This window comes from Oryzias latipes, chromosome 6, assembly GCF_002234675.1.
Source record: "Oryzias latipes chromosome 6, ASM223467v1".
Taxonomy (NCBI): Eukaryota; Metazoa; Chordata; class Actinopteri; order Beloniformes; family Adrianichthyidae; genus Oryzias; species Oryzias latipes.
The window spans coordinates 26,742,409-26,763,113 of record NC_019864.2 but is presented as its reverse complement, the minus strand read 5'-3'; the positions used below and the strand labels follow the sequence as shown (position 1 = coordinate 26,763,113).

Sequence of the window (20,705 nt, the reverse complement as noted above, 5' to 3'; positions counted from 1 at the left end):
TGAACACAGTTTGAGCACTTTTTTTTGCATGTGCAGCAGATTTAGCAGCATGATGAAGCTATAGTGAAATCTGCCGAAGAAGAAATGAAAAGGAAAACTAAAAATCAAACTTCAAAAGATGCCCCCCCCACACACACACAATCACAAAAAGGCAGGTTTAGAAAATGTAGAAAATAATCATTTGTTTTCTTTTTTATTTCAAATATTTTTGGTTGAGATTATTGTCACATGACCCCAACACCGACACTTTACAATAAATAGAAATTTTAATTTAAATCAGCAAAGCTGGTAAAAAAAAGGTCTATTGTCAAAACTTCAAGCAGACTTTTGTAAACTTAGATAAAAAAAGATTCCTGGTTTTTTGATGGATCCATTTCAGAAGCTGCAGAGTCTGTGATATACGTTGATGTTCATGTTTGGATCAGCAGATGTTCCACCTCCAACAGAAAGGTTCAGTCCAGTACTGGTTCGGCTTTGTCCAGGTCCTCCATGATGGCCTGCAGTGCCTCCAGCCCCTCCACAGACACAGTTAGGTGGCCCAGCACCTCGTTGTTGTCCTCCACGTCCAACACTGCAGATACAGACGGACCCACAACACCAGGACATACTGATGAGTGATGTTCCCGTCAGCCCAACAGTACCCTTTTCTACAACTGGACCACAGGGATTTGGAGGAACCCAGAAACCCTCTAAATCTCTGAAATAAAATTTCAGATGTAAGGAAGGTTGAGAGAAAAAATATTTCAACAGAGAATCTCTTGTCAGATGTGAAGCTGTTCTAATGTGACCCGCTCGGTTCCATCACACCTCCAATAAGTCCTGAGTTCGCATAACGTTTCAGTTTTTGTAAGTAAATCTTTTAATAGTAAATCTTACTTTGTATAGGACTTTTTGGAGAGAACGACTCGCAAAGTGCTTCACAATGTTAAAACAAGATAAAAGCAGACAAAGAACACAGAATGGCACAGGGACTCGAAAGCAGGTAAAACCCAAATAAAACTCACTCTGGCATAGAAGTAAACGAACAAACAAACAAATAAAAGTGAACACAAGTAAAGGTCAGCTAAAAGCTATCCTAAATAAAGACGTCTTAACTTGAGTTTTAAAACACGCGACTGAGTGAATCTGGCGTAGAGACAGAAGGAGGTCATTCCAAAGTCGGCTGACAGGCGAGGTCTCACCTAGTTTTAAAATGAGTTTTTGGAACACAAAAGATTCTCATCAGTGGACCTCAAGGAACGTAAAGGAGTGTAGGGAGTTGAAGGTTAGAAATGTATTTTGGGGTTTGTCCGTGCAAAGCTTTTAGAGCCGTGCAAGGCTCTAAAATTAAAATCTTAAATTCTATTCTAAATTTAATAGGAAGCCAGTGTAGTGATAAAAGCAGAGGGGAGGGATGAGTGCACTTATTGGTTCCAGTTAAGAGCCTTGCTGCAGAGTTTTGGACCAATTGGAGATATTTAAGGGACTTTTTATTAAAACAGGTAAAAAGAGAATTGCAGTAGTCTAAATGAGAAGAGATAAAAGCATGGATGATCAGCTCAAGATCAGACTTGGATCAAATTTGTGTGTTTCGTGTGCTCTCACCGTCCAAGTCGACCTCCATCAGCTCTTCCTGTTTCTCCAGGATCTCAGGTATTCTCAGGTAGGCCACACCCACATCCTCACACTCCCTCTCTTGTTCCTCCTCTTCCGGCGGCTCACTCACCACTGTAAAGCGGATTCTGTTTGACACACAGCAAAATTTTACCCTTTAACATTCAACAATCTCAGTTTGATGTGAAAACGCTGCTGCAGCACGAATCACTGCTGAACAAGGATTTGAACAGGTTTTAGTGTCTCTGCTGCTGGGATAAAGCTAGAATGAAGTCATAGAAGACCTCTGTTGGTCTGGACCTTACCTCTCCATCTGAGGGCTCTGTCCTTGCAGAACCTCCTTGAGCAGCGACCGCCGAGCCGCGTTGCTCTCAGGATCCACAGGGATTACTGCAAGGCAACAAAGAAAAAAAACACAGTTTTCTGGGTTTGTAAGGACGCCTGTGAGTACGAGGAGGTCAGACACATGAACGACTATAACAAACGTGACACGAGTTTAATAAAGTGAAAACTCAGCAGAAATCTTCCTCCCATTGATGCTTCCCTGCTGATGACACCCCAGGTTAGTGTCAAAATGAAATTGCAATAATGTTGCTGTGATGTCATCTGTAATTTAAGACAAATTCCTCCACAAATAGTAGAATTCATGTCAACGGATTGTTTTTCCATTTGTCATGGTTTGGGTGTCTGCCTTTGTTTTTGCTTCCTTTTGTCTCTGCCATGTTTGAGTTCTGTTCCCTGTTTTATTTTGGAAGGTTTCCTGTTTTGTCATGCTTTTGAGTTTTGACTTCCCTGCTTCCAATCTCTCCTGATCGTTGTCACCTGTGTCTTGTCAGTGCCGTCTGTATATAAGTCTTGTCTCTGCCTTCCTCTTGTCCTGGTCCATACTATCTCTTCCCTGATTGTCTTTTGCCCCGTTTAGCCCACAGTAAGTTTAGTTTTGTTTCCCTGCTCTGCAGCGCTTTTTGTTAGTTAATAAACCCCTTGCCCAAGAACCGTGTGCCTCCTGTCTCTCCATCTTGGGTCCTTCATGCTCACCAGCCTACCTGACAACCTTTTGTGACTAAAGTTGAATCTTTTCATTTCTAAAGTCACTGTCACAAAACAGGCATGGTCATCCCTTGCTGGAAATAAATGTCTGAACAGCACTAACTGGGTCCTTGCAGTCTGCAGGATTTGGGGGGGGAGGTCTGACCCTCCTGCATCTCACCTGCTACATCCCTAAATACCCTTGTGTGTTGTTGAAGTGTTCACTACGAACTGTTGCCCGTTAAAAAAACGATGTGCATGAACATTGTTGCTCTACTGGTTCACAGAGTGGTATATGATCTCGATATTTTGTGCGGGCCCCCTCCCGGCCTTGTGCAGATTTGGCCATTTTCTAACCCCAGACAATCCGTATCTAGCCGATCCTGCAGCTCTCCAAATGCACTGGCTTCCAGTCACCTACAGAATTCCGTTAAAAATCTTTGGATTTATTTTATAAAACCATTCATCACCTCTCCTCTCAGAGCCTGTCTATTCTCCTCCTCGCACTCCCTCATAGTTCCTTTTGTTGGCCTGTCCTCCATGGGAAACGAAAGCTTTAGCAATCCCTCCCCGACTTCAGCACTGTTACCTTTGCTGTAGTTGTAGTTGATGCTGCGGCCTGGGAGGGGCTTTGGCAGGGACAGGGGGGTTTCCTCAGTGGGGAGATCCAAGAAGGAGTACTCAACGAAAAGGCGAACCACAGAGTCGTCTTGCGCCAGGCGGGACTGCGGTCGCAGACTCAGAGAAACAATTTCCAGTCGTATCCTCGGCAACGCCTGGAGAGACATAAACACAGCTGATGGTCAATGCAGATCTTTACAACAGGGGTCCCCAAACTTGTTCCAGTGAGGGCCACTTGACGTTTCCATTCTCTGATCGGGGGCCAGGGTCAGTTTGAAACGGAGAAAGTGTGACGATCGCAGGGGTGCCTAAATGTAAACTGAAAACCACACATCACCAAATATTAATAACCCAATCTGATATCAAATAATTCTCTCTGGGTTCTTAACAACAACAAAAAAACAATAATCAGCAACTTTATAATAACACTCTTTATGAAATCAGCAAAAAACAAATTCTTCTTTACATAAAAAGTCAGGAAATATATAGTAACAGTATTTTAGATTTTAGAAAATCAATAATAACCAAATGAATCTCTGTCAGTTGTTCACGGAAATAAAGCTACTATTGTCCATGCATAATCTTAGGAAATCTTCAACTTCAGTTGTAAGAGCAGAATCTCTGAAACTGCATCTACAGCAGTGTTCTGAAACCCAAACAAACCAAATCAGTTTCACCTGGGTCATTAACAGCTGAAAGAGATGACCAGGTTGGGGAGGGTAGCCACTGTCTCCCCAACTCCAGCTGAGGACAAAGGACTCCTAACAACCCTGAAACAAATGTATTCCATTGTAACACTCTACAGTTCATTTAGAGTCTTAAGATTATTGTCGTGGGTTGACTATGGAACACAAATGAACAAATGAACAACCAATTAAATCAAGATTTGTTCTTTAACCATCATAATTTCATTGAACCCAGTCACACTCCATGAATTGCGCTCCCGATTACATTATAGGTCCGTGCACGCGTTTACGATGATTCCCTATTGTCCGTCTAGCGACTCCCACCTGTGTGCGCGTAAGCGCTCCAACGTACACAATTCCTCCCAAAGTCAAAAGAAACAGAAAAACTGAAATGATCTCACCCCGTCCTTCGGGTTAACGTCAGGGAGTCTCATTTTTCTCATGGTCACTTTCCAGCCACGTCCTTCCCCAAAAGAAATTAATAATAATCCCCGCAGCAGAAGTTGGAAAGGTCCGCGTCAGATCCTCCTCTGTGACTCCCGATGGTCGGTTTCCGGGGTATTCCGTGCGTGTTTGCTGTTGGAAGGGCCCTCTTAGTCTCCCTTTCCGTCTTGTCAGAGTTTGAACTCTCCTTAGGCTTTCAGCCCACCTTGTCTGTCCCTTTTTAACCCGGAAGCCATGCCGTGTGTTAACGCACCCCAGCTGATCGCATCAGCTGTGAGGAGTGACGTCAGCGGCATCCCCGGTACACAAATACCCAAAATACACACATTCACTAAAATAAAAGGAAAACATAGGACCTCTTCACCTCATAGGGTGTAAAATACAGAAAACATGATACATTTATGTGGCTTTGTCACACCATGGAAACAATACTATCCAGTTTCAAGTCTGACTCCTCCCCCATGAGCACATATAAACCTGCATTTTTACCAGCTATTTCAGAATTGACAAAGCCTTTTGGATAAGAGGTGAGTCCGGCCAGCGGGCCGTAGTTTGGAGACCCCTGCTTTACAGGATAAACATAACTCTGTTTACAGAATAAACAAACAGAAGCTTCATCAAACCTGAATGCACATGAAAGCCAGGATTCCTGCGATGACTTCCAGCAGCTATGCGTGAGAAGACCTTTGGATAACATTTACATCTGTCTGCATATCTGCAGGATCCAGCAGCTGATGATAGTCTGAGATGGTCACAACTGTGACCCTCATCCACACTGCAGAGCTGCAGGAGCTATTCCTGTCAATCATCAGTTACTTGCTGCAGACGGAACTCAAACACGCAGACGAAGAGGTATCTATAAATCCACATTTCTGCATCTGATTCCAGATATTTCCGTGCGGTTTAGCAGATCACAGAAGAACGTATCAACTCCCATTAGTGGTTATTTCTCATGCTACTCAGACTGCTTGTGGTCTTTTAGGTTGCCCTGCAAAACACTACCATCTTTCCGTTAGACTTTCACTGACCTTCTTCTGCGTGCTCAGACCCTGGACGATGCAGTCGTCGCTGTCGGACTGAGGCGATTCTCTCTGAACGTCTCCAGCTACAGGAGTGTTGACAACATCTGGACAAGAAACCAAAAGAAGACCAGTGACTCTGCTGCTCTGACAACAAACTGCAGGAGAGCAGCAGCATCTCAAGAACAGAGCTCCGGCCTCATCAGAGAGAAGTCGGTCAGTTTTATCTTTTACACTATTTTCTGAATGCAAAGGATGTAAAAAGAAGAGCACCTTCCATTTACCAAACCATTCATAGATGTACATTGAAATATGATTAGTAAATCATTTAAAGATCAGATAAGCATCTCTGATTCCCAGTAAGCAACAAATCTGCTCCTCTGTTTTCTGCTCTGTCACTAGAACCAGATGCGGTTCTAACCTGTCTCTCTGTCCATAGAGCTCTTGTATCTTTTGGTTTTTTTCCCAAACTCTGTCCTTCAGACAGATCTAACTCTTCATGGTGAAAATGCTCAGCTCTGACTAAGAACATGGACCAGGACTGGATTTATCTGTAAACGCTGTGGATTTAACACGTCTTCTGCAAAGTGGACCAGAAATGTTTTCCTGCTAACCTTCAGGAATCTCCTCAGAGATGTCGGAATCATCCGAGTAGGACTGGGAGCTTGGAATCAGCTGACCCTCAGAGACGTGAGACTCTTCCTCCTCCAGCTCCTCCTCCTCGTTGGCGCTGCGAGGAGCTTCGTCTCTGATCTGTCCACACACAGGAGCACACATGTGAGTGACGGTCAGGACTTGTATTTGTTCCAGATCAGATGACATACCTTTGAAGACTCACTTCAGTCATCTTTGAATCTATTGCAAAAGCGTTCCCACTGGTCTTACGAATAGGCAGTTTTTAGCCAAAATCAAAAAACAGGTGTGGTTTTCTAGGACATAGTTTCTGCAGAGGGGCAACCCTTCATTAGCAATTTGCCTCTGACTGTTGGAGCAACTCCGCCCCCCTTCCCCTCCTTTTTGATGAGAGCTTGAAGCACTGAGCTTGTGGCCCTCCCAGCTCGCTTTCTACATCACAAATAAGCTCTTTTTCAAACAGGATTTTTTCCTCTGCTCCTGATCCTTGCGTTTGGTCTGTATTCAGACTGCTGTCAAGCAAACCATTCTGTTCTGAACCAAAGCTTGTAAACAAAACCATGTGACTAGAGATCTGGTCAGTCATTGGCCAGAAACTACAAGGGCGGGTCAAAACAACAGGAGAAAGACGGACGTGCTTTACAATCCTTATCGGGACAGTTAACTTATTAAAACTTTAAATGTCATCTACCAGATTTGAACACTTTTTACTTGTCACTTTTGTACAGCAGAGGTCTGCTGCTAGGCGATTCATGGCGAAGAGACGTGGCGTGTGTGCTTTAACTCAGAGGATGCTAGCAACATAGTGATGAGGAGCCGTAGGGTATGAAGGTTAATGACATATAGACTGTCGGGAAAGCAGTGTAAGAAGCTATGTGTGTCACATTTAATGAGCCTGCACTAGGGTTGGGCGATGTCCCTTAAATTGGCCGTTGACGATGTTTGCTGTCAACCATCGGGATGGACGATGACATCGTCGGGGGGGGGGGGGGGTATTTTTACATTTTTCGTTCTTATATAACTGCTATTCGTTTTTTTGCTTTTTTCATTTTATTTCCCAACTAATGACAAATCCGCGATGATCCAGTATAAACTGAGGGAAGTGACTTTAACAAAAAAAGTAACAAACAAAATAGAAAAGAAGTAGTCCGCTCCCGCACTTCACTAGTGAAGTGGACCGGCGGAGCGCGGACTTACAGCTTTGTGTTTTAGGGGGAGGGAGGGGTGCTTTGTTACATGAGCGCTATGTGTGGGAGATTTAAGACTGCGATCCGTCCCGCAGCTCTAGGGGTACGAGGCTATGAGCTACCGAACTCAGAACCGGGTCTAAAAGTGTGTGTCTGAGCACAGCTCGGATCGTCAGCAGACACACAGCGGTTTGAGCTTCAAAGCAGAAATGTCGCTCAGTCCTTAGAAAACATTCAAACAATCACGCGGATTTGTGTTCCCAGTCGTGTCCCGACTAAATAAAAGCTGATGTTATTCTTACATGTTTACGTGCAGCCAGCAAGCAGCACCACCCAAAGCTAATGTTGTTAGCCCGTGTTAGCATACTGCTAATCCTGGCTTCTTTCAGAAAAAACCCCGGACCACACGGATTAAAATTCAAATGATGAGCGAACAGGTGTTTCATAATAACCGTAACATTATTAAAAGCCCGTTTAGAAGATCATCTCGTATTTTACCGAGCTGACATGTCAATGTATATAGCCGCTCGGCGCTGTTTAACATTGTTTTGTATTGAATTGTTACATTCAATAAAGTTTGAAAAAAAAAGCCGCTCGGCGGAATTTATATCCTTCCGGTTTTCAAACCCTACTGCGCATGTGCGAATGATTTATTCCGACGGAAAGTGTGACCTTAGTGAACGTTTTTATATTCTGAAAACATTTTTCTGCGCCCATGTACACGGTTGGATTCTAATCCGACCATTGATCCCATCAAGATATTTTGTACATGTAACCGCGGCTTATGGTGTCGACGCGCAACGCAGCGGGGGCGTGGCATCACGATGGTGGTCTCTCCATCGGGATGTCAGTCACCCATCACGATGGACGATGATATCGTCCATCGGCACAACCCTAGCCTGCACTTATCCAAACACATTTCAATGAGTTTCTGTGTCTCATCGTTGTGGTGTTTAGGCATTATTTTAAGAGAATTCTGTTAAGGAAACTACAAGGGGGCTTTTAGGGTGTCGTCACGGTAACCGGTGCCACGTAACGAGAGATGGAAAAGTCTGCCGGTTGAAAAAAACAAAGTAGTGAGGATGGTTTCTAAACTGCTTTTAAAATCTACGGCACTAGATAGCCCCACTTTATGTGGTTTTTTTAGTAGTTAGGGATTAGGGAAGGAATTCAGACATAGAATCTGTTGATGTTTGCATTGCTGTGCAAACTGTTCGCAGTGGGAAAGCGGAACCACGAAATCTCACCAGCGCTTCTGCATCCGTGGACTCCACAAACGTGACTCGTTTGGCCGACGCTCTGACCTCCTTTTGCGTCTTGTGTTTCGTGGGTTCTGGTGGCGCCACCTGCAGGTACAAACAAGTTTTTCCCTTTTCAGTTGCTCTTTGCTCGTTTAATACAGGAATTAAACTGAAAACCATTAAATGTAGGCTGTTAATGGAATAAAGTTTTGTAGAATCTGGATTTAGCTCGGTTATAATTATCTGGAATGTTTGGAACAAGCTGGACTGGAACACTTTTCTTATTCAGCTCAGTTTGATGCTTTCTTGACTTTTGTGTAGCACCTTAAGACAACCTTGGTTTTAAACTGTTGCTTTATTAATAAACTAAAACTTTGTTTTTTGCAGGAAGAGAAGGATGATCACCAGCTCAGAGTTACAGATGTTTTACCTATTGAGGATATTTGTGTGCTGTGTGGATTTGGGTATACCTCTCCAGCTATAGTTTCAGAACAGGCCCAGTGTGTATTCTGTCCTGTGTCAGTCCTTTCTTTATTTTCAGTTTTGGGTTCTGGTGTCAGACTTGCTGGATCCTCAGAAGGTCTCCTCTCTGTAATGAGTCTCGAGTCTGTTGCAGTGACGGATCCCGGAGGAGGAACGTAAGTGAGCTTCCACCCGAACAGCACCTCAATATGTCCAGCAGGACGTCCTGACGGGTCCACCAGCTCAAATACACCTGAGGAAGCCAATCAGAGGAACATAAGGAGTCCTTCCAACATAAAACAACATGCAAGATGAAACAAATCTTTGAACCAAAAGAATTGCATGTTTTGGTCTGGTGTGATCCGGTCAGGCGGACAGAAGACGAGGGATTGGTCAGGTGATCGGTCATGTGACCATGTTCAGGAAACTGACCTCGTCAACTGTTTTTGTTGAAGAAAACTTTAATGTTTTTCTTTCTGACTTTGCTAAGAAGACTCACATAAAATCTAAAGCGTTTCTGTCGACAAAAGGTAGCAAAACAAAATCAAGTTCCTTAAGTTTTTGGCAACTTTTTTTACCCATAAAATTCACTTGAAGATTGATGTAAAATTCTATCAAAAGAGAAAATTAAGACCTCGCTCAGAACACCACCAGATCCTAAATGTTTGAGACGCTGGTAAATATCAGAACCAATCTGTACCCAACCGGACCTGAGCCTGAACTGGGTCAGGTTTCACTAGATGACACTAGATTGTCATCAACACAATCGACTTACCAGAAAAGGTCTGGTCATTGACCAGCGGCAGCAGGGAAACGGCGGCTTTCCCGACAAACATGTCCATCCGCTCCTCTTTGAAGTCAAACACATAGATCCGAAGCGTCTCAGACCTCAAGTACCGGTCCAGGTCTGAATCCATGGGGACAAAGTAGGACTTCAGATCATTGAACTCCGGGTCGCAGCAGTCATGGACGGTTGCAGAGGGATGGTCAGGGAAGCTGTAGAACTTGTAAACCACATATGGACTCGGGAACTGGGAGTGGACGGAGCGAAGGTCCGAGCAGCGGTGTATGGTGATGAAGAGCTCATTCCAGCTGTCGGTCACTGATGGCAGCAGCTGTCACACAAGCAGAAGAAAAGATGAAGCGCTCTGCTGGTCTATGGAGAACCGAAGGTGACAAAATAAAATAAAAAATTGTTCATGTGTCCTAAAATCCAAAAAATTGGAATAAAATAAACAAATATGTCATAAAATGTGCAATTAATTTATAAAAATACCAATTAATTCCATGTAAGAAATACATCCAGTTAATTAATTGTTCTGTGGTCTGGTGTTGCAGCGCTTCATGAATTAATTTTATCTGTCAAACTCTCCCATTAAAGTCAAATGGGTGGGAAGCAGCATCTAGCTGGTTACCTAGACTTCAGAATAACGGAATTTACTGGATTTGAGTTAGCCCCGCCCACTGACTTTGATTGGTGAGTTTCAGAAATAACTATAAGTCACGAAACGCTGCAATACCAAACCAGAAATTAATTAAATGTATTTCTTATATAAAATTTATTGGTATATTAAGGAGCTATTGACAAATTTAATGACAATTTATATAGCTCCAATTGTATTGATCTCATTACACAATTAATTAAAGTTTTAGTTGATTTCAATTTGTTCCCTTTGGTCCTCCATACTGGTCAGCTGTTTGAAACTCAAGACCTTCAACTTCAAGATGAGCTGTGAGAAAATGTGCAGGTCCAGTAAATAAATGTTTTGACAAGTTTGTTTGTTCTGGATGTTTTTGGAACATTTTTGACAGAAAGCGAATACACTTTGGTGTACCTGTGGGTGGGCGGAGTGGGCGGAGCTGGCAGCCGTCTCTGCAAGCAGCCTCTTGGTTTCAGCCATGGGGGTCTTCAGTCTCAAACAATATTCTAGAGAGCCTAAGCACGGCGACCCCTGTGTCCCTGACAGTCAACACACCACAGCATGAGCTCACGTGTGCACACTTCGTACAGGTGGGGTGGGTTAGGTCTGGCTTACCGAACAGAGGAATGCTGCCATGGACACTCCCCTCCCTCCCCAGCAGATCCTGCAGCCGTATCTCTCCACTTCCAATAGTCTTCCAGTCCTGGGCCTGATGTAGCTCCACCGTCACTGAGCTTTTGTCCAGGTAGTCCAGGAAGTGCTTGTCCATGCTCACTGCATACCTGGAGGTGAAGTCATATTTGGGGCTGACGCCCGTCACCACGGGAGTAGCGTGCAGCTCAAACAGATAAAAAGAGTACGTGCAGAAGGTGGAGAGCTCAGCATCCCCCAGAGCCTGCAAGGTGGCTGGAGACAGCGAGACGCTGACGATCTGAAACTCCACAAGGTTTTCACAGGAGGTTCTCCCAGAAGCTTCATCAGACTCTCCAGTATCTGCAGGCTCTGCTCTGGTCATGAATGTCTTGGGGCTGTATGCGATGTCTTTGAACTTAGCTGAGAGTGTCAGAGGGGGAGGCAGAAGAAGAATTTCACTTTAAAAAAAAAACTTAAACATCATTGTGCATGTGTTTCATAACTTTTTCCAGCTGCTCAGGTTTACATCTTCCATGGAATCAGCTGTATCCTCACTGATTTGTCACACTTGTATTGTGTTATCGTTAACAGAAGAGGAGTTGCTATGGTAACGGAGGAAAAAGCTATGCAAGTATTGCAGTAAGTATAGAATGTTTTTTCTTCATTTTCTTCTGTGATACTCCAATATTTATATCAACAAAAGTAAGCCGAAAATTGCATTTCTCAATATTTATTGGTTTAAATTGTTGTGAATCAGGAGCAGACAAAATTATGCTGTTGGAAAAACAGCTTATTTGTGACGTAGAAAATAGTGGGACACAAGCTCCCTGATCTGAGCTTTCAGCAACTGGGAGGGAAAGGGATTGCTCTGTTCCAACAGTCCCACCCACAACAAATTTCTAATAAACAACTGCTGCTCTGCAGAAACTATGTCCTAGAAAATGACAGACATATGACAGGACTGCAGGACAGGTTGCAGGACTGAAGGCACAGGTATGGCCGGGGCTCCTGGATATGGAGAGAAATTAGACTCAGTCGGATTTGTGCGTGCGTAATTCTTGATTTGTGCGTAAATTAGGATTTGTGTATGCACATTCTTGCTTTGTGCGTGCGTAAATTAGGATTTGTGCATAAATTTGTATTTGTGCGTGATTTGTTACTCACATAATACGTTTTGTATATAAGTTAAAAAAATATAAAATGAAAAAAATACAAAATGCAATTTACATATGCACAAATTAAGATTACAACAGTTTGAAACTAATTACACACACACATCTTTAAAAAACACACACGAATCCCTTGTTACGCACACACGAAGCCAAAGTTACGCACGGATCTACCGTGAGACTCTTTTCACGTATCACAAATTCGTCCGTAAGTGCTGCGTTTAAATACCAGTGGAATGCTCGGTCATTAGAATTTTCCTATCAGCCTTCCCTTCTAAATGTATTTCCTTCAGTGGGTGTAGCAGGGCTTAAAAAAACTTTAAAGGAAAATAAAAATTATTATCTGAGAACATGACGTTCACTTTTAAACGCTAATATATATATTAAAATTATATTGTTCTCCGAGACACCGAATTGATACAAAATGCGTAACAGGAACGACCAGTAGGGGGCACTGTTTTTTTTCTTCCGGAAAAATCAAAGGCAGTCAGACTGAGAAAGTCACGGGAAGAACGGCGACCCATCTCGGTGGTCAGCGCCCCGAAGTAAGTAGCCTCTATGTTCAACACTAACATCTACTGTCTTCATGTATTATCAGAGGTGGGCACTGAGGGCCGCAGTCCTGCATGTTTTCCAGCATACCCTGCTCTGGCATGTTCTGATTGGCTGGACACACCTGAACCAGGTAATCAGCCATGAGTAGGGGAAGAGTATCTGGAAATCATGCAGACACACCGGCCCTCGAGGCCTGGAATTGCCCACCCCTGTATTAAGTCATTGAGTTGAGTCATTGTCTGGATACGTTTAGAAGGGAAAGCTGATAGGAAAATTCTAATGACCGAGCATTCCACTGGTATTTAAACGCAGCACTTACGGACGAATTTGTGAGACGTGAAAAGGGTCCCACGGTAGATCCGTGCGTAACTTTGGCGTCGTGTGTGCGTAACAAGGGATTCGTGCGTGTTTTTTAAAGGTGTGTGTGTGTAAGTAGTTTCAAGCCGTTGTGATCTTAATTTGTGCATACGTAAATTGCATATTGTATTTTTTTCATTTTATATTTTTTTAACTTATACACAAAACATATTATGTGAGTAACAAATCACGCACAAATCCAAATTTATGCACAAATCCTAATTTACGCACGCACAAAGCAAGAATATGCATACACAAATCCTAATTTACGCACAAATCAAGAATTATGCACGCAAAAATCCGACTGAGTCTAATTTCTCTCCATACCTGGACCAGTTGTGGTAATGGGATTTGACTTTGGCCAATACCTTCGAGTTTGTGGATTTTTGCAGCTCTGGCATCCAGCAGCTGAGTCTGGTGCTTTAGCTTCTGCTCGTACTCCGCTCTGTCTTTGTTGGCCTTCTCCACAACTACTTCCAGCTCCGCCTGAAGACCACAAAAACACTCAGTGAAGATCGAAAAAACCCTGAGATTTCAGACACAAACAACAAAATTCTATATCACCTTGTAGTCCTTGCAGATGCGGCTCTCCATGCTCAGGAGTTTTCGCGTCTTCTCCAGCTCCTGGAAGGTCTCGGCGTGGGCTGCCCTCAGCTCTCTGATGGAGGTCTCCTTGCTATTGCTCCCCTCCTCCTCAGCCAAGAAACCCAGGTCCCCACTCCTCTGGGATTTACGTGTCTGTTGGGGACAATCAGGGAAGTTCTGGAGCTTGATGCATAATCTTTACCTTAAGTGTGCGACAACCAACTTGCATCTACCTTGATGAGGAGGAGTGCCTCAGTGAGCTCGGCTTCGCTGTAATCATTTTCCTTTAAGAAAACCCACAACATCTCCTTAGGCACTGGTTGACTGTCATCACAGATCATAGACCGACTCCAGAACTAGCAGCTCACCCTGCTGCAGAACTTCAGGCGGCTGCTAAGCTCCTCCAGCTGCTGCTTCTGCTCCAGAATGCGGAGGTGAACTCTCCTGTTTTCTTCTGCCAGCTGCTCATTTCTATCTGAAACAAGACCACATGGGGCCTGTCAGACTCAGACAACAACTCAATCTGCTTTTTAGTTCCACCATCATGTTATTCTCACAGCTTTAAACCACCTTCTGGATCCCAAAAAAGGGATTCTGGCAAAACAAAAAACAGAGACCAATTCTGCTCCATTAACTTCAACTAAGATTGAGCTCAATCAGCAGAACAGGTGAAAGAGTGAGGTGTAAAAGAACCTCTTTCAGCTTTCATTTTATCCAGGATCTCATTTTTGTCGACGAGGTCAGCCTTCAGCGCCGTCTCCAGCTGAGAGATCTGCAGCTTCAGCTGCTGCTCCTGGAGCTGCCATTTTTGTTGCTGAGAAATGTCGAAGGCACTGTGAACACACACAACCAGGTCAGACGACTGAGAACACCTGAGCACAGTCTGGACTCACAAAGACAGAAGATGCCCCCAATACCCAGCGTCTTCATCTGACAGATCAGCTGTGACTTTCACCTCCAAACGTGGGAAATGATCCATAATTCATGATTACCTGCAGTGTAATTATGAATAAACATGAAGCATAATGACACCTGTGCTGAAGTCTCTTGTTTTCCTCCCTCAACAGGTCCCTCTCCTGCTCCAGCTCATGGATCCTCTCCTGTAACTGAGGATAAATTGAGTCCACTCAGACCTCTTGACCATAATGGCGGCTGTCACCATGGAAACTGTCCAAAGCAGCGCTGAATGCCCAGCAGGTTTGAGCTCTCACCTTCTCCCTCTGGGTCTTGGTGATGTTGGCATTCTGCACAACTGTCTCCAGCTCCAGACTCTTCAGCCGTTCCTCCTTCAGCTGAGCTGTCAGCTCCTCCACCTTCGCCATCGCTCCATCCAGACAGGTCTTTAACGTCTGCTGAGCCTGAAAAGCACAGGGATGTTTGCTGATCTTCAGTCACAGCTCAGGCGAGGCAACGTAAGCTGTGTCCGTCTAAACGGATGTCACGGAAGAAGACACACATGCTTGTGTGGAAGCTGAATCTGACAGAGGAGGTAAGGAGGAAGATCTAGAACCTGGTGAAATCGCCGTGTTTTACTGCTGTCTCAGGGACATCATGGGATTGTGTCCCTCTGGAAGTTTCAATGACAAAATATCTCACCTCTTGCAAGCTCACAAATCGACCTTCCAGCATGGTGACGACGTTGGAGCGGTCAGCCAGCTGCTTCTGCAGTTTGATCAGCGACACGTTGCTGTTGACTTGGGACCTGCATTTACAGCAAAGACACGTGATTCATGAAATGTACGAGAAGGTCTGAAGAGCCCTCAGACTGCAGACATGCGATGAAGAGGCTGGGAGCGGCTCTGCTGACCCACTTGATAAATTGACCTTAGAGAGAAGGTTTGCTGCTGTCGCATCTGCTGAAGATGCTCTTCATACTCCGCCTCCTTCTTTTTCAGCTCCTCCCTCAGCAGCTCAGATGCTCGTTCCAGCTCTTCTATTTGACTCTGCTGGGACTCAATGACATTGTTTCTGGAACACAAAGTGAAGACTTTAGCTCTAGTGGTCACAACGTTTTTTGAATGAACTCTGGACATTTTAGAAAGCATCTGAATAAGTTAAAACCACCTCACGGGGGTTTTAATCTGTGGGACATTTACAGAAGGACTACATTTCGACAGGTTTAAGATTTTAAAGTGCTGCTCTGAATGTTTTGGTTTATGAACATTTCTCAATAGAAAAACTGAATTAAGTTTATCTGCATCACAGGAAACTTAGCTTTTACTGTGTGGAACGATGTTTCATAACGTTTGACATATTGCAAATGTTTTAAACAGTGTTTAGGTCAAATTTTGGATTTGAACTCACAGGTTACGTATCTCTCCTCGGGCCTCCTCCAATAAGCTGTGTCCATATCGAGGAAGCTGCCCGGTGGGAGGCTTCCTCTCTGTATCCCAACTCCTCAAACCTGCAGGAGGCAAAACCAGCGTTTGCTCTGAGAACTTCTGGGTTCTCTTTGTCCCACATGCAGCAAAAGAAGTAACAAAACTCATTCTGAACCAAACAGCTTTTTTCAGTGTGAGAGAAGGACCTGGCACATGCAGAGTGTGTGACAGCAACAGATCTTGCCTACTGTTTCTGATTCACGACAGTGGACTCACCTCTGGGTCGAGCACGGGAAGGAGACGAAGCATCATCCCTAAGCTTGGCAAGGCCGGAGTCAACCTGTGGCTGCACACGTCCATAAGGTGTTGGCCTCCACCTCTGTGAGTTGATCACCTGGTTTTTGGCCACCAGGAGGCGCTGTTTCAGTTCTTCTTTTTCAGCTTGCAGCCCCCTGACGTTCTCCTGGAGCTCCTCTATCATTTCTTCTGTTTCTATGTCTCGGACCCTGCTGGGCGGCTGCACCTTCCCAGCAGCCATCTGCTGAAGTCGTTCACGGTCTTTCACAAGACGCACTAGCTTTGTGCCCAGCCTGTAGGACGATGTCATACAGCACTCTCTCAAAATTCAGAGCAACTAGCACAAAACATGGGAAAAGGACAAGAACAGAGACTCCAGTCAGGCTCTGGATGCTGAGTGCTGCTCACTTTCTGATCTTTTCATCCTGTTTGTGGATGTGCTGTTTGAGCTGCAGCGTCTCTTCATGCAGACGGAAGAAACGGTCTTCCAGCTCATCCCTGGACACACGTGAGACATCCTGTGGAGCCCAAGCATGTCGATTTCCTGCCAAATCTGCCCCCAGAAAGCAACACAAAAACAGTTTCAGAAGGATAGAAGTGAAAAATAAACAGAATCCAACTTAAGATGCAGAATATTCCAATAACAATTCGTCTTATTATGAGCAAAAAGAACGTAGTAATAATGTGCAGATGTCTGGGTTTGCAGCTAACTGAAATTAAAGGAGCACCAACAGCGTAGAGGGTCAAAATCCTAATCCTCACAAACCAGTGTATTCCTAGTTCTTCACAAATCCTATTAGAAAAAACTAGTTCCAGTTATACTGTACTCTCATATGTATATTTAATCTCACATTGAACAAATCCAGTGTCTCATGTAGCACTTAAGCTGTGTTTGTGGGCCAATACCAGCTAAACAGGAAAGCTCTGATGCTTTTTTTAAAAACTTATCAGAAGCTTCCTACGATTCTCTTCTCACAAACTAAGGTGTAAAAACACCAACAAAACCCCTATGAGGATGTGTATTTGTGCAACAACTCACCACGTGCAACAGCAGGGAGGCGAGGCTGCTGCCGGGCAGCGACGTCTTTGACGGGAGCATCGTCAGCCGTCTCGTCCAGCAGAGACGACATAATGCAGCCTGGAACAAACAGATTTAAAAGAACTATCAACCTCGGTAGCGAATCTACTGCTTTTTGGAAAGCATAATGAAACAAAGCCAGGTAAAAAAAAAAATGTAAGCTTTACAGCAGGTGGGTCCTATTCTATACCTCGAGAGCTTGTTAGTTCTCCAGATATCTTCATCCTAACTGCTAATTACCTGGATCGGGTAAATTCCACCAACAAAATACAGCAATTTCCGGATTATTGGGGGGTGGGGGGTGTAACATCCCTGTTTTAAGGCATGTCGGTGCTCATTCATGGATTATTTCTTGCAGAGAACTGGGTGGAGTTGTTGTTGTTCCTGCTGCAGCGAAGTGGAAAACATCTCCCTGTAGTGGCTGTAAAATGTATTTAAAACAACTAAAATGGTGTAACTACAAATATCTGTTATTAGAAAGTGTTTGGAGACTGTAATTTAAAATTTGTAGAAAGAGACCAGTCTTGAAAAAATGCTAACTTTGGATAACTTTAGATTTGTCAAAGGCACAGGTGTTACAAGAGAAAAATTACTTTTTTTAAATCAAATAAATATATACACTAATTTTAGTATTCAAACGTAAAAAATACCCTCAATGTTTTGCAGTTGGTCTGATTATGAGGCGATCTTTAATTGATATAACGACACGAAATTCAAATTTCTTTCAAATCAAAACTTAGCTTTTGCTAAACTAGCAGCAGTGGCGGCTAACGTACCGAAGCTCAAATTGTGGTCCTCCACGCCAGTATTACCTGATGTTACTTTTAATGTTGCCAAAACATCCCACTTTACTTAAAATATTACATTTTAGACACTATTTTAAATATTTTAACACGACTTTCTTTCACTTGGAGAGCTGGTTGCTACAGCAAACAACCGTTAGTCGCGTCATTACGCATGCGTCACCTGCAACGCATGCGCAGTTTCAGGGGACCTATGGGAGTTGAAGTTTCCTTTGACTGTTGACCGTTCCCATCTTCTGCGGGTTTATTAAGGGATTTTATAGATATAGATGTCATGTAAATTCTTTTAAAATTGTGGAAACAATAAAACCCCCAAAATCTGATGATCAATTAGCAACGACGGCTATAATCGTACCGAAGCAGAACTCAAGTTGTTGTTCTCCACAACAATTCTTCTTAATGTTGCTCATTATTTTACCGAAACATCCTCGCTAATGTCATACATTACGTCTTAAACATTACTTACCTTAAAAAAAGTTTCATTTTATTTTATTGAGAGATCTGATTGCTACTGAAAACAACCGATAATCGTGTAGTTGAGGTACAACGACGCATGCGCAATTGCTGAGGACTTATGGGAGTTGAAGTTTCTTTTGACAGTTGACAATTTTCCGCTTTAGCCGATTTGGTATGTGAATTTATTGCTATAAACAACATGTAATATCATTTAAAATCGATGTAAATTTAGGTAGAATCTGACAAAAATCGGATTTTATGTAGAAGAGCGAGGTTCTGTTCTCATGTTTTCACTGCTTTGTGCTGTGTTGAATCTCAGGTTATGCTGCTTTGACAGTGGAGGACTGGGACTGACCTGAATTCATATGCAGGCTGAACAGCAGAAGCTTGATGAAATGGTAGCTCCCTGAATGTAATGCAGAGTAGCTGACAGGCTTGTCAGGCACCTCTCATAACTCAACAATAGATCTAATTGAGCAACCACAGATGAGCAAGGGAGATGCACAGGATCAGCTCCTGCACACAGCAGCCTCTGATCCTGCTGAAAGGCGACCGCTCAGCCGTGACAGGCTCCCATCACTGCCGCTTCCTCCAGCAGTAACCTTTGACCCCCCACACCTCTGCGTCTCTTCACGCTTAGGTAGTTGGAGGCCGCCTGGAAACGCCATAAAACCTGTCAGAGTCAACCTCTCGCTGAGATCCATGATGGCTGCCGACATCCTGTTCAGCAGGCCGTGAGCGGCCGAGCACTAACTGTCAAGCGCATGATCAAGCAAGCATGGAGGCCTTTTTGCCTTCAGCACACCCACCCAATTGTAATATAGGCAGATTTCCCCAAAGCATCTGCCGTCTTGCCTGTGTTCACTGCGTTTAGATGAGAGGAGCTGAAGGAATGTCAGTGCTTGTTACAAGCAAAAGTCAAAGTTCTGTCAGGGAAACTGTTCCTCAGAAAATCAAATCTTTGCATAAAAATTCTCAATCTCCTTTATTTCATATTATGTCTATTTTTTATGTAATTTTTAATATTTTTATGTCATGTTAAAAACAGAAACACAAACAACTACAGAGTGGAAATTATTTATGCTTTGCAAAATGCTAAAAGGCGGCATCCAAGAAGTAAAGGTAGCTGCAGTAAGAGACTAAAGGAGCTCAGAGCCAGAGTCTTAACACACGAGAGTGTTCTCAGTTGTCTACCCCTCTGGGGCTAAATGGGTTTTGGTGCCACTTGTCAGTTCTGTGGGGTCTATTGGATTGGGGGGGGGGGGTCCTCATCCTGGGATGATGGTGCTTGGTGGGATCTGCAGGAGATGGTTTACCGGATGGTCTACCGGAGATGGTTTGTGATGATTAGCCTCCATTCAGACTCTATTTAGTCAAGGGCCTCGTGTATAGTGTATATAGGTGTAGATTCTTCTTGTTGTTAAATGTTATTATTTTTGAATTTTTGCACATTTTTAAACACCCTTTCATTCTTTTTGCACATCACTGTTGTTGTTCTTTTTTCTCTATTTTGCACTGAACTGCTGTAACAATTGAATTTCCCCAACGTGAGATCAATAAAGAATATCTCTATCTCTATCTATATCAATTTGGCTCCTGCCAGAACCCACTTTCAAGGGTCTTGTGCTCAGTGAGAGCCCAGGTCTGCTTTTCGGTGATGACACCCACCTAGCTCCCCTCAATTCATGTTGGGTAGTGCAGTAGGGCCTGGAAAACCAATGTACCTTGTGGTACCTTTGCCTAACTGTCCACGACTGTCCTCCTTTCTTATAACATTTTGTCTGGGTGTTTGGGGAAGGTTTCTGCCTTTGACACACTTTGGGGGTTGTTCTAGTTGGCAGTGGAACCTCTCTGTAAGGCTGTATGGTCATGTGTCCCTTCCTTATTGGTTTAGTAGATACGTAGGATCCTTTGGTAGCAGGCCCCTCGCCTGGGGCTGGTGGCGCTTCTAGGAGGGTGGACCTTGTACTTGACTGTGGCCCATTGACTATATATGAGAACTGGACCAAAAGATTGTGATGTCACCCATAGAAAATGATTTGTTCCCAGCTCCAACAAAATAAAGTCAATTCAGTCACCGTTTTTTGTTTTTATTTGCAATATGCATGCTGCCAT

At 43.8% G+C, this 20,705-nt stretch overlaps 1 protein-coding gene across 8 annotated transcripts; it reads right to left on the bottom strand.

Annotated features, from left to right (window-relative positions):
* Positions 1-176: 176 nt before the first annotated feature.
* Positions 177-18,622, bottom strand: LOC101169939 (protein fantom). 8 transcript variants are annotated; one of them, XM_020704196.2, is made up of 27 exons: positions 18,108-18,304; positions 17,572-17,752; positions 17,293-17,391; positions 16,662-16,806; positions 16,233-16,546; positions 15,940-16,039; positions 15,460-15,603; positions 15,232-15,337; positions 14,847-14,993; positions 14,668-14,741; positions 14,329-14,468; positions 14,004-14,110; positions 13,869-13,919; positions 13,615-13,788; positions 13,419-13,536; positions 11,197-11,389; positions 10,952-11,118; positions 10,751-10,875; positions 9,691-10,030; positions 8,924-9,168; positions 8,460-8,558; positions 6,007-6,145; positions 5,402-5,499; positions 3,212-3,398; positions 1,899-1,983; positions 1,585-1,721; positions 177-571 (listed from the first exon to the last, which is right to left on the bottom strand). In XM_020704196.2, exons 2-27 carry the CDS (start codon positions 17,639-17,641, stop codon positions 453-455), a joined length of 3,723 nt encoding a protein of 1,240 aa, XP_020559855.1. In that variant the 5' UTR covers positions 17,642-17,752; positions 18,108-18,304; the 3' UTR covers positions 177-452. The 8 variants fall into 8 exon arrangements, with proteins under 8 accessions (XP_020559855.1, XP_020559853.1, XP_011474696.1 ...); XM_020704194.2 differs by having other exon boundaries at positions 10,952-11,389; positions 14,668-14,735; positions 18,108-18,305; XM_011476394.3 differs by having other exon boundaries at positions 10,952-11,389.
* Between the last annotated feature and the right edge of the window lie 2,083 nt (positions 18,623-20,705).